At 33.9% G+C, this 12999-nt stretch overlaps 1 protein-coding gene across 1 annotated transcript in view; it reads right to left on the reverse strand.

Annotated features, from left to right (window-relative positions):
• Positions 1–12999, reverse strand: part of LOC150095845 (regulator of telomere elongation helicase 1 homolog) — a 332736-nt gene that overhangs the window by 179608 nt on the left and 140129 nt on the right. Inside the window, exon 8 of the mRNA XM_090409544.1 lies at positions 5344–5550. Coding sequence (XP_090265670.1) covers positions 5344–5550 — 207 coding nt within the window. The remainder of the gene's footprint in view (positions 1–5343; positions 5551–12999) is intronic.

The raw sequence follows: 12999 nt of genomic DNA on the forward strand, positions 1-12999 counted from the left end.
CTAAATACTATAACTTTTAAACTGCTGATGCTATAAATAAATAAAATATTCTATAAGTTTTAAACTGCTAATGTACAGTTAAGATTTTAATTTATTTATCTCAATTCAAGTGATTTTAGTTACAGTTGTATTTACATCCATATATTTTAGGAGGGTGGTAGACAACTGTTGTCCAGCATGAAACCACTGCCTTGCTTACTAGAGAGGTTAACTGAATGAACTGAAACAATTTTATGAATACCACCCATGAACGGTTTGCAAATACCTTTCATAGGTAGGATTCGTAAAATAATAATAATAAAAAAAAAACAACTTCAGATTACATTCTCCATACATATGGAGAATGTAATCTTAAGTCAAAATTCCAGTACAAGTGAGCAAACCTTGTTCTCAATATAATAAAACAACAACATAAAAAGTTATAAATGAAAAATACCAAGAAATTATATACTTCTTTTAATCCTTTATCCAAGTGTAAGCATACAAACTTTGCACCTGAAGTATTTTCAGGACTAGAACAACTCATATAATGAAGCTAAGACTTCACATCACTTGCCTCAGTATCTCATAATGCAAAGCACATCTTCTTGTGGACATATATAATGTTATGCATTATGGTAAGGGTCACCACCCAGACTGGTTTCGACGTTTATTGAGGTCTCTTCAGTGGAAGCCAAACCTCTGGGTCTGGCTCCCACTGCTCCCACTTTATCCAAGTATATAATTTCTTGGTATCTTTAATTTATAGTATAACCAAATGAAAAAACTTCTAACAACATAAAAAGCCTCTTTGGTGCAAAACTAGCATACTATCTTTATTAAATATACAATAAACTCCAAGACACAGTCTAATAAAAGCTATACAGTAAACATGCTAATGACTGCCAATGTATAATTCACAATGACAAGAAGATTACTACATTAATCAAATATATAAAAATATATATTCAAAAATTTATTTTTGAATATATATAAATACAGAATGGAAAAGACATATAACAAGGTACCAAGAGAGAAGCTATTCAAAACACTACAGTTTTATGGTGTCAGTGGAGCATTATATCAAGCAATACGTAGTCTTTATTTGAGATGTAAGTCAGCAGTTAGAATTGAAGGCTGTACAGAAAGATGGTTTAATGTTAAATCTGGTGTCAGACAAGGATGCGCATTATCCCCTCTGTTATGCATTATCTATATGGATCACATTATGAAGAAAGTAGTATTAAGCCTGATATCAAAATTGGAGATGTTAATCTCAGCTCTTTGTTTTATGCAGATGATGTTATCTAAATAAATCTGCTACAAGTTTGCAAGATTGCCTGACTAAACTGTTGTAAGAGATATGGTACGAAGGTCAGAAATAACAAGACAAAGAATGAAAATAGACAGAAGAATTGAAAATATCTACTGCATTGTGAACGGAGAACCTACAAAACAAGTGAAACATTTCAGCTACTTAGGCACACGGTTTATAATGAAGATGGTAAATTAAATATGGAAATAGACAACAGAATCAACAACGCCGGTATGGCAGGCAGTCAACTGAACAAATTTATATGGAATAAGAGAGAAATTAATCAAAACACTAAATTAGGTATATACAAGACAGTGTTCAAACCAATTTCAACTTATGGATCTGAGAGCTGGGTCAAAAGTAAAACACTTGACTAAAGACTGCAGATATGAGAGTCCTGAGAAAGATTAGGGACATGAACAGATGGCATCATATTAAAAACGAGGATATTAGGAAACAACTTGACATTCTCATCATCCAGGAATGCATTAGCAGAGCTAATCTCAGGTGGTATGGTCACTTGAACAGAATAGGAGAAGAAAGATTAGCAAAACAAGTGTGCTCTGCCAGGTTGACAGGAAAAAGACCCAGATCCAGAGAAAGACCAAGATATAAATGAATTGATGTGACAAAAAGTACCTTAGAAGATAGAAATATAAGATCTGATAATGTTGGAGTCTTGATAGGTAACAGATTGATTTGGAGGAAAATTGTAGATAGGAAGTAAGTAAATTTTTCATGTAGTACTATCATATCCTGTACACTCCTTGAGGGTACATATCAGGAATTTAATGATGATAAATATAGATACAGAACTGGCCATCATTGGCAGGAAAGATAATTATTTTGGCTCAATCAGAAGTTATTTTTCTTAACTTCTGGGAAGGTTAATACATCATTACTAAGTGCAAATCAAATATTCTTTGAGTTACTTCTGTTGGTGCATGCCATCCTGAGAGTTAACATCATAAATTACATTCTTTATTATGGAAGCAGTTATGGAATAAGCAATCTGTAGTATGTTGCAAAACTGTACAGATCATCAAAACATGCTGAGGTCATGAGTTAAATTAGGCATAAATTCACTTAACAAAACTAGGAAATCAAAGAAAAAAATCAAGAATAATTCCTAAGAAAATTCTCAAAAATGACCACAAAATTCTTATAGTTAGATCATCTGACATTCTTTTATTGCAACAGATTAAAATGAGGAGAAGTGAGCAACAACCGCATGTCAATTAAAGAAGCAGGGACTTGCATGCACATTCCACCATCCCTCGTGTGAATTCTATAACCAAGCTGCACACTGTGTAATTAATTCAGTAACAGTTATTTAATACATAACTTTCCTTATTCTTTAGAAGGAGAAAAAAAGAAACAGAGTGCCAACATATATAAGTATAAAATATTACAGGGGTGGCTAGAGTTTTTGCAGCAAGAGCCCTAGTTACCTATCAGAAATTGTTATGAGCCATATCCCAAAAGTCAGTCATATATACGTACACATATAAATACAATATCATTTATAAGGGGAAAAAAAAGTTTTTGAAACATTATATTTATTATTACATATATTTTTTACATCTATTCACATTTTTTTTATTTACTCTTTACTAGTAGAAGGTTTATGGATTTCTAAGTTAGCAACTAATTGTTGATAATTTGGTTTGTAATCAGTAATTGAACTTCTTATTAATTCTTTCAAATGTTGGTTTGTTAATTGAGAACGATGCTTAGATTTTACAAATTTCATCGTTGAGTACAGTGATTCAACATCATACATTGATCCAAAAATTGAAAATAAATGATACACTGCATTTTTTAAATGGCTGTACTTTATGGTAGGTACACATTTCCAAAATTCATTGATTGAATTTACTGATTTATGTAACATTTTAAGACCTTCGTCTTCTTGCATTTCTATTAACTCCATTTCTCCTGATGCCGTTCCAGGAAGTAAGCTTTTTAAAAGTGGGAAACCATTGTTAATTAAAATTTAATGGATTTCAAATGGATTTAATAGAAATGCGATAGATGCTTTTAATTCTTGTAAGTCTACAAATCATTCTTCAAAATCATCCAACAGGTTGTTTAATTCGGCTCGATAGTTACTGATGGCTGTAGGAAGAATATCACATCCTGAAGTCGCTTTTTTCAAACATGGCAAGTGATTGAATGTCTTTTCACTTATATTTTTTTGAAAAAGTTGTATTTTTTTTTTTTTAAACTAAAAATGCTCTGACACAATTCTGAAATATTCTTGTCCTTGCCTTGCAGCGACACATTGAAATTTTGTAAATGTTCCACTATATCGGTAAAAAACATTAAGTCCTGGATCCATTCATTGTTTTTTAATTGCAGATATGATTGCTTTTTTATATCTAGGAATTCGATAATAGGGTCCAATAAAGCTACAAATTTGTTCAATACATGGTACGTAGATAACCATCTCACACTATGCAGTACAACGATAAATCATTTATTTGTTCATTCAAATTGAGTTCATCAATAAAATTTTGAAACTGACTGTGGTTTTTTGCATTGGTCCAAATGAAATTTACGATTTTTATGAGTGGTGTAAACACATGTTCAAAATTCTCGATGCAAAATACAATGAATTTGAATGAAATCAGGAATGCTTTCATCTTTTTTTAAAAGTCCAATTAATCCTACATTCTTACCCACCATTGCTGCTGCTCCATCAGTAGCCACACTTACTAATTTACTTTTTGGAACAATTTTAAGGGCAACATCAAACGCTTCCTTAATATCAATGCCACAAGTACTATCTTTTAATGCTATCACATCTAATAATTCTTCTCATGTCACTCTGTCCTCAAGAATGAAACGAATAAAAATTGCCAATTGTGGTTTGTCTGTAATGTCAGTTGATTCGTCAAGAGCCAAACTAAATGCTACACAATCTTTTATATTGTTTTCTAATTTTGATAATAAATCCACGTTTATTTCTGAAATTCGACGTTCAATTGTATGTCGTGAGGTAGGAATGTTGGTAACTAACTTTAAACATTTTGAATTATTAGGGTCCAGTGACTCAATTGTGTCAAGAATGTTTTGCTTAATAAATTCCCCTTCGGTATAAGGCCGTTTTGCACGTGCGATGTTCCATGATATTTTAAAACTAGCCTCTATTACAGTTTTAGATTCTTCAGTAAATTTTGATATGAAATTAATTTGGTTATTAACTGAAGATTTCAACAATTTAAGCTTTTTAATTCGTATTTCAGATTTTTCTGGACATTGAGACGAAAACTCGCGATGCAATTTTTCATAATGATGTTTCAAATTCTCTGCTTTGAAATTGCTCACCGTTGAACTACAGATGAGGCAAAAAGCTTTACCATTTTTCTCAATAAAAGCATAGTCTTCTTCCCATTCTTCCTTAAAATTTCTATGTTCGTCGATATACTTCTGCTTCTGTTTATTTTCAAGAGTCATGCTGCAAAATATTCTATAATAAAATTTTTAAAATAAAATATTAATATTTAAATCATTTGGAATTTAAATTATTACCTTTTTATTAATATAAAAAGTACGAAATTCAGTAATATATCTTTTAAAGACAAGTTCATATAAATATAACTACATTGCCAAACAGCATATGAACAGTGAATTTCATCAAACCCCTCAAAAACATTGACCAATCTAGCAGCAAAATACAGCTCATTAGGGATGGCAAACAAACATCGATGATTTTTAGGGAAAAACATCAATTTTTTTTCTCTTATTTTGGCTTTGCCTTGAGTTTTTTTAAATTATTATCATCATTCAGAAAAACTTTATTAGGTGATTGCCCCATGCCTGCTAAAAAATTAAGAAAAAGTATAAATATTTTTTATTTGTTAGTTGAGCTGCAATAAAACTTAAGAAGAGCTATACATGCGGCTCGCAAGCCACAGTTTGGCCACCATGGAAATATTATATAAAATAAGATATTATATTTAAGGAATATAAATGGAAATTGTACTTTTAAATCTAAGTAATTTTTTTAAAATAAAATTCAGATTAAAAATGAATATCATAAATACCTATTTTGATAAGATGAATTAAGTGGAGTACTATCTGGTCCTTGTGTTAAAACTCTTACAAATACCTGATTATCTGAAATAATGTGAGGGCTCTCTAACTGAACAGGAAAGTCTATGCTCAATTCACTGGCAAATGATCCAAGAGGCGAAAGCGTTCCACTTGTCAAAATCATACAATGTATTCCTTGTTCAACCAAATCACGCATACTGGGAGAAAGAGAAGAAGAAAAAAAGTAAATAAATAAAATTGTATCCTGCAATCAAAATGAAAAATAATTTCTTACTATTATATTTAAAAACAGTATGTTCCTTCCCTGATAATTTCTATTATTTATACTTCAGATTCTCCATATAACTTGACTATTTATTCAACAAATACCAAATAACAGATAGAGCAATTATAATACTAAACTGTCTGAAGGAAAAAAAATAAACAAATAAAAATCTCAACTTCTACACACCACCACCACCACGCTGCCCACATAATTGATGAGCACGGTTTTGTTAGTGGTGCCATGCACAACCAATATTAGGATGATTTAAATAAATTGGCAATGTGGGCAAAGGATAATGACTGTTAATTTAATGTTGCGAAATGCAAGATTATGCACTATGAGCTGAAAAGGTTGCATATGGTGTATCATGTTGATGGTGCTGGATTGCAAAAAATTGATGACGCTAGGGACTTAGGTATAATGGTGGACAGAGAGTTAAAGTTCAGAGAACATATTGCAAAAACTGGTAAAACAGCTTAGATTACTTAAATGTTGAAAAACATGCTAACAAGTAAAGATAGTTATCCCTCTTTAAGGTCATGATTTGGCCACATTTTTACTACTGTACCCAGATGTGGCCTGTGTTTCTTGGGGTGGCAGAGAGGATTCAAAGATGAGTGAATAAGCTGATGACAGGTCTGTGGAATGCTTCCTATGAGGACAGGTATTGAAGGTAGTTGCCAAGTTTAGTTGACAGGCAGAAAAGAGGAGACATGATAAAAACTTTTAAGAATATTAAAGAGGTTTCATAAAATTGATGCAGAGAAATTTTTAAATATATGATAAAAGTCTATGGAAGTTGTACAAGAGTGTGGTTAGTAGGGGTGTGCAGACTAGATTTTTTGCATGGAGAGTGGTGAATGAGTGGAATGGATTGCCAGAATGTGTTGTGCGTTCCTTGACAGTGAATACATTTAAGGAGAGATACGATAGGTTTTGTGTGTATATGAGGGTGGACTGAAGAGTTCTCGGCCTAACAATGAAAAAACAAATTTATAATTTCAAAATTAATTTCATTTTTCAACATAATCTCCCTTAAGACCAATACATTTATTCCAGCGATGTTCCAACACCATTATCCCATCCCTGTAGTGATTCTCAGTAAGATCTGCAAAATACCCTCTACAGCTGCAATCACTTCTTGATTCGAAGAAAAATGCTGACCAGCAAGGAAGAGTTTTAGTTTTGGGAAGAGATAGAAGTCAAAAGAGGGAGCCAAATCTGGGGAATAGGGTGGATGTTCTAACAATTCATAGTGCAGATTCCTTAATTTTCCCACTGCCAAAACACCTTTGTGAGCATATGCATTGTCCTGATGAAAGACTATTTTTTTTCCTCTTCTGCAAACCGGGTCTTTTTTCATGAATTTTTTCATCTAGTCTGGTTAAAAGATCAGAATAATATTCCCCGGTTATTGTTCTACCCTTTTCAAGATAATCAATAAACAAACTGCCTTTAGCATCCCAAAACACCGATGCCATGACCTTTCCAGCTGATGGAACCGACTTTGTCTTCTTTGGCTCTGAACAATCAGCTTCTGTCCACTGTTTTGACTACTGTTTGGATTCTGGTGAATCCAAGTCTCATCCGTAGTAATAAATCGACACACAAAATCAGTTTTATTCTTGTTAAAACACTCCAAGCTGTTCAGAGATTTTCATGCGAGTGCATTTTTTGATCTGCTGTGAGCAAACGCAGCACCCATCTTGCGCAAAGCTTTTTCATTTGCAATTCTTCATGCAACATATATCCTAATACATGCTCTTTTGAAATGCCAATAGTCTCAACAATTTCATGCACTTTGACTCACCAGTCATCCAATATCATATCGTGCACTTGATCAATGATTTCTGGTGTTGTTACACTTTTTGGACGTCCTTCACGTGGATCATCTTCAAGGCTAGTACAGTCACGCTTAAACTCGGCAACCCATTTCTTAATTGTCGAAAACAAAGGAGAAGAGTGCCTATAAACTTTTAGGAACTTCGCATGAATTTCTTTTGGCGTTAAACCCTCTTTTACAAAGAATTGTATAACCGCACGATACTCAATTTGAGTATCATGCAGTTATAAAATTTTATCCATTTCAAGGGATACAAGCAACACTTTTGCTTCAGACAGCTATATAAAACAAAATACTTGATAGAATCACTCACAATTTCACATGGATGCTTATCACAGATGTACCAATTTAGAAAAAAAAAATCTTGCTGATAGTGTTGCTATCTATGGTCAAGGCCGAGAACTTTTCAGACCACCCTCATAAGTTATATTGGGCCTTACACAATGATCCTCCAGACTCCATGGATATACCGTATATAATAATAATAACCTTATCAATTGCAGTCTCCATCCAGTAGGAGATTTAGAGATATCAATTTTGACAAACAGTGACCATGAAACACGCAAGCAGAAGAAATTGAATCTCTGTGTGTAAGAAGTCAATCAATCTAACTACTGTCTTCTGTAATGAGTCAAGTATTTTTTGAGAGCTCTTAGCTCACATTTGGAAATTAGTTTTAATATGTAGTGTGACAGTAGTAAAATGTCATTTGATCAAAGTTCTAGTTCTGTTTTCTGATGTTTTTATTGTGGCATAAATTTTAGCCAGATAGTGGTGAGAATTAATATTCAGATATCAGATATGTATTTACAGTACTTAGGAGCATATTCAGATATGCTCCTAAGTACTGTAAATATATAGTAATTTCTTGGACGATGAAGCAGCAATATTTGTAATATGTTTATGCCAAGAAAGATTAAAGATTAGAGTTAACACAAGAAAATAAATTTATACAGTTCAGAGAATTGGAGGTTTTTGATAAAAGAAAGACCTTTTTTTTTGCAAGAATAAGGAAGGATTGAGTTTTACTAGCAATAAATTTAACAAGATTATCAGAATTCCTTTGAAGGGTGGTCAGAATTTAAGGTTGCAGAAGTACATATTATATGAGTTTGATTTTTATTAAGTGTTGATAGTTATTTATAACACAGAAGGGTAAAAAAAGAATAATTGTATTCCAATATTTTGCCCACAGTAACCAAGGCACTGTCAAGGAAAAATATAACATGGAAAACAAAGTAATTTAAATAAGAACATCAAGCAAGCATTCAGAATTATTTTGATTAACTGATATCTAAATATTAATTCTCACTACTATCTGGCTAAAATTTATGCCATAATAAAAACATCAGAACACAGAGCTAAAACTGTTTGATCAAATGACATTTACTACTGTCACACCACATATTAAAACTAATTTCCTCTATTCATTCTCCAAAAGAGGTGGTTCATCGATTATCACTACTTGGCACATATAGAATATATTGTCAAGTGTAAACTCCCATATTATAGATAGTCTGGCAGATTTGCAGCTTAAAGGAGAATGAACAGAGAAAATTAGTTTTAATATGTGGTGTGCAATTGGTATCATTTACTGAGTAATTATTTTTACTCAGTAAATTGGTTCATAACTAGAATTATATAGTTATGAACCAATTCATAACTATATTATTTTGATAGAACATTCATTTAGGTGAAAAAGGACTATTACTTTAAATAGACTGATTCAAAAGCAACAACAGATTATTCTAGGAATCTCCTATGCTTTACAAGAATACTCATCTAAATAAGTATAGTTATAAAAAAATTTTTAAATATAACCAAGATATAGGTGGACTGATATGGTACAAAGTGCCTTAGATGATAGAAATATAAGATCTGTTAATGTTGGAGTCTTGACTAGTAACAGGCTGATTTGGAGCAAAATTGTAGATAGGAAAGTAGTAATGATGTAAATTTTTCATGTAGTACTATCATATCCTGTACGACAGGGTGCATTGTCAGGAATTTGATGATGATAAAAAAAATTTACAAACGTCCATGAGACTAATTCTGTGTTTAAATCAACAAAAAACAGCCACCTTCGATTGCACGCAGAGAACATAGTTGAATGTAATGATGAAATTTTATTTTATTTTATTTTTACTTCTGTGTTGTGAATAACCATTAAATTTCTTTGGTATCATGTCTAACCAACACAAGTTTAAACAAATGCATAGTTCCAGATTTGCTAAATATGAGAGAGGAATGCAGAATACAGTCAGCGACAAACCAAAACTGTTTACTATTTGCAGTCAACTGGATAGCATCACTGACATACGAGGTGGTATCAAAAAGTTTCGAGACTAGCTCTGTTTATGAGAAATTACTTTATTTATCTACGTTTACACACTATCACCATCAAAATAGTCCCCTTGCATATTAATACAGTGCTCCCAATATTCTTGCCACTTCTGGAATGTGTCCTGGAAGTCTTCTTTTTGAAGCATGTCAAGCACATGCGATTCGCACTGGATCTCCGCAATGGTGTCAAAATGGTGACCTTTGAGCTGGATCTTCATCTTTGGGAAGAGGGCGAAGTCTCCAGAAGCCAAATCTGGCGACGGAAATGAGATCGTGTTGTTTCTGGCGAGAAACTTATGTGTGAGAGAGCTCAGTGATAGGGTGCATTGTCATCGTGGAGCATCCAGTTTTTCACACGTCACAGATCTGGTTGCTTTCGCCGAATGTCCTCCCTCAGACACCTGAAAACCTGGCAGTAGAACTCAATATTGACCGTCTGGCCCCTGAGGATGAATTCTCGATGCACAATGCCGCGAATGTCGAAAAAGACTATGAGCATGCACTTGGTCGAGCAGCAGACCTACCTCGCCTTTTTCGGTCGTGGAGATGATGGGCTCTTCCATTGTGAAGATTGCTGCTTCGTCTCAGGTTCGTACCCATACACCCAAGTTTCGTCACCAGTAATGATCCTCGACATGAAGGATGGGTCATCCACGGCATGCTGACAGAGTTCTTGGCAGACTTTGATGTGGTGTTCCTTCTGCTCCTGGGTCAGCAGCCTGGGGACGAACTTGGCAGCAACACGGCGCATGTTCAAATCACACGTGAGGATTGCCTGGACTGTTAGTATGACACACCGAATGGCAGCAATGTTGTGGAGTGTTCTCTGACGATCCTCATGCTCAAGTTGCCGAATGGTTTTGACATTTTTGGGAGTTGAGCTCGTTGAAGGTCTTCCTGATCTCTCATCGTCTTCCAATGATGTTCTTCCGGTCTTGAAGCACGCATGCCACTCAAAACACCTCAAACGACTCATTGCAGCATCAGCGTAAACTTGCCGAATCAGTCAAACGTCTCTGTGGCAGATTTGCCCGGTTGCATGCAGAATTTCACGTTTGCCCTCTGTTCTAACTTGCTGTCCATGATGAAATCGCAGATGTCGTAATGCAGGTGGTCAGAATAGCATCAGTTGCACAGCTCCCGATGTACACAGGACGATGTCTTTTGGTACACTGACTTATGAAGGTAGGTGTTCCCTGTGACTGTGCATGCAGTCTTGTGCTGCCATCTGTTGGCATGTTACAAACCTAGTCTCGAAACTTTTTGATACCACCTCGTGGTTGTTGAAGGTTTTTCACTCAGTTATAAATTAAATTAAATATGCCAAGAATATTGTTTTTGTTAAAATATTGTTAATCCTTTATCCAAGTTTAAGCAAAGAAAGTTTGTGCATGAAGTATCTTCATAAGTGTTATGTATTTTCACAAGAATATAATTCTTGGCATCTTAATAACTGGTAAATACAGAGGGGGAAAAAAATGTGAAAGAACCAAACCATCTAGAACCCAAGCATTAGTTGTAAAACTTGAAGATAAAGACCTATCCACCATCATATGTAAAGTACAACTAGAGAAAAAGCTGGCAACCAAATGCAGAGGTGAGAAAACAACCCATATAATGGAAGCTTAATGAAAAGACTTTCTGCTAAACAATCACATGGCTTAGAGATACAGTCAACTCTCACTAAAACAAATTCACAGAGACCAGATGAATATGTTTGCTAGAGTGAATTTATTTTGGCATACCACTATACCTATGGAGCTTTATCAAGTGTTTCAGTAAGTTTGCAAAAGAGAAAGTTGAGTGTACTAAGCACAATCAAGATAACCAAAACTTTTCCATGGCATGTATTCAAAGGTGAGTGATATAAGCAAAGAACTCCTATTGATTGACAGTGTCCATACTGGTAATCATTTAACAGTTCAGAGGTTTCCAGACAACATAAAAGTTAATGATTTTTTTCCATAGCTTTGAAAAAACTATAGAAAGCACTGAGAAAAGAAAGAGAAACTGCATGTTTCTCTTTCTTTTTTTTTTTTTTCACTGCATCTCAGTGACAAAGCAGCATTATCCCTTGAAATAGCCCTTCTTAATATGAGCCAATTTCCAACCTGCAAGAACGATACCAGCAGAATAAGAGAAAATAAAATAGCAATGCAGAACAGGAGTCAACTCTGAACCTCCATTATACAATTGGAAAATTGTATTAGGACCAGGATGGTCTTAATACTATTTATCTACTGTATGTTGGTCACATTTTATATTCTTTTGCCTTTTGTTTTTCAATTTAAGAGGTTTTGTTTTTATGCATATTTATTTTAAGTCCAACTTTTTCATCTATCTGACACAATACATCTAATTTTTGCTTGTATAGCAGTATGCTTTGATGATATCAAAACTGTCAACTGCACGGTCCAGATCAACTGTGATGTTAGATTTCACTTTATTTCTATCTCTATATTTATAACCTACCTAACAGTCCTCTCATAATGTTTTCATAGTCTTATAATAGATCCAATGACATCCCAAAGAATAGGCGAATTGTTTTCGACTCTTTTCCTTTCAATGAAGTTACAATATTACATGGATTCTAGCTTTATCACTCTTAATAATCCAACCAGCTGTAGTGAATGAAATATATCAATCATCATACAGTGTATCCATGTTATTTCAGTGGTTCACTTCACATTCCTTCTGGATGACGAGTATATATGTGTGGCTCAGTAGAAGTTAATATACAGTTTTGCAACATTAAAACACAGTAAATCATCAGAAACTGTATGTATTTAGAAATGGTTTGTCTACCTGCAAAGGTATCTCCCAACAGCATATAATGTTGAGCACCAACCTGGTTGGCTAAGTGGTTAGCACATCTGCTCTCCATCCAATGGGTTGCAGGTTCAAATATAGCCAAGGGCATGGATGTTTGTGATTGTCTTACTAACCAATTACTATATGTACTGCTGTGACCTATGTCCTAGTGCAGTATGACCTTTAATGTCTTTGTGACATAAAAAAATCAAATCAAATAAAATAAAGTTGAGCTGGATATCTTATATTAAATATCCCAAAGTTTCTGCTTCAACATTCTCAAAATGGTGAGAAAATTTAAGATAGGTGCTAAGTCAAACCCACTAGAAGCATGTAATGTAGTCAAATTTGGGGAAACCGAGGTATTATATCAGTATCAGAAGA

This window comes from Typopeltis vanoorti, chromosome 19 (genome assembly GCF_054136105.1).
Source record: "Typopeltis vanoorti isolate ZY-2024b chromosome 19, IOZ_Tvanoo_1.0, whole genome shotgun sequence".
Taxonomy (NCBI): Eukaryota; Metazoa; Arthropoda; class Arachnida; order Uropygi; family Thelyphonidae; genus Typopeltis; species Typopeltis vanoorti.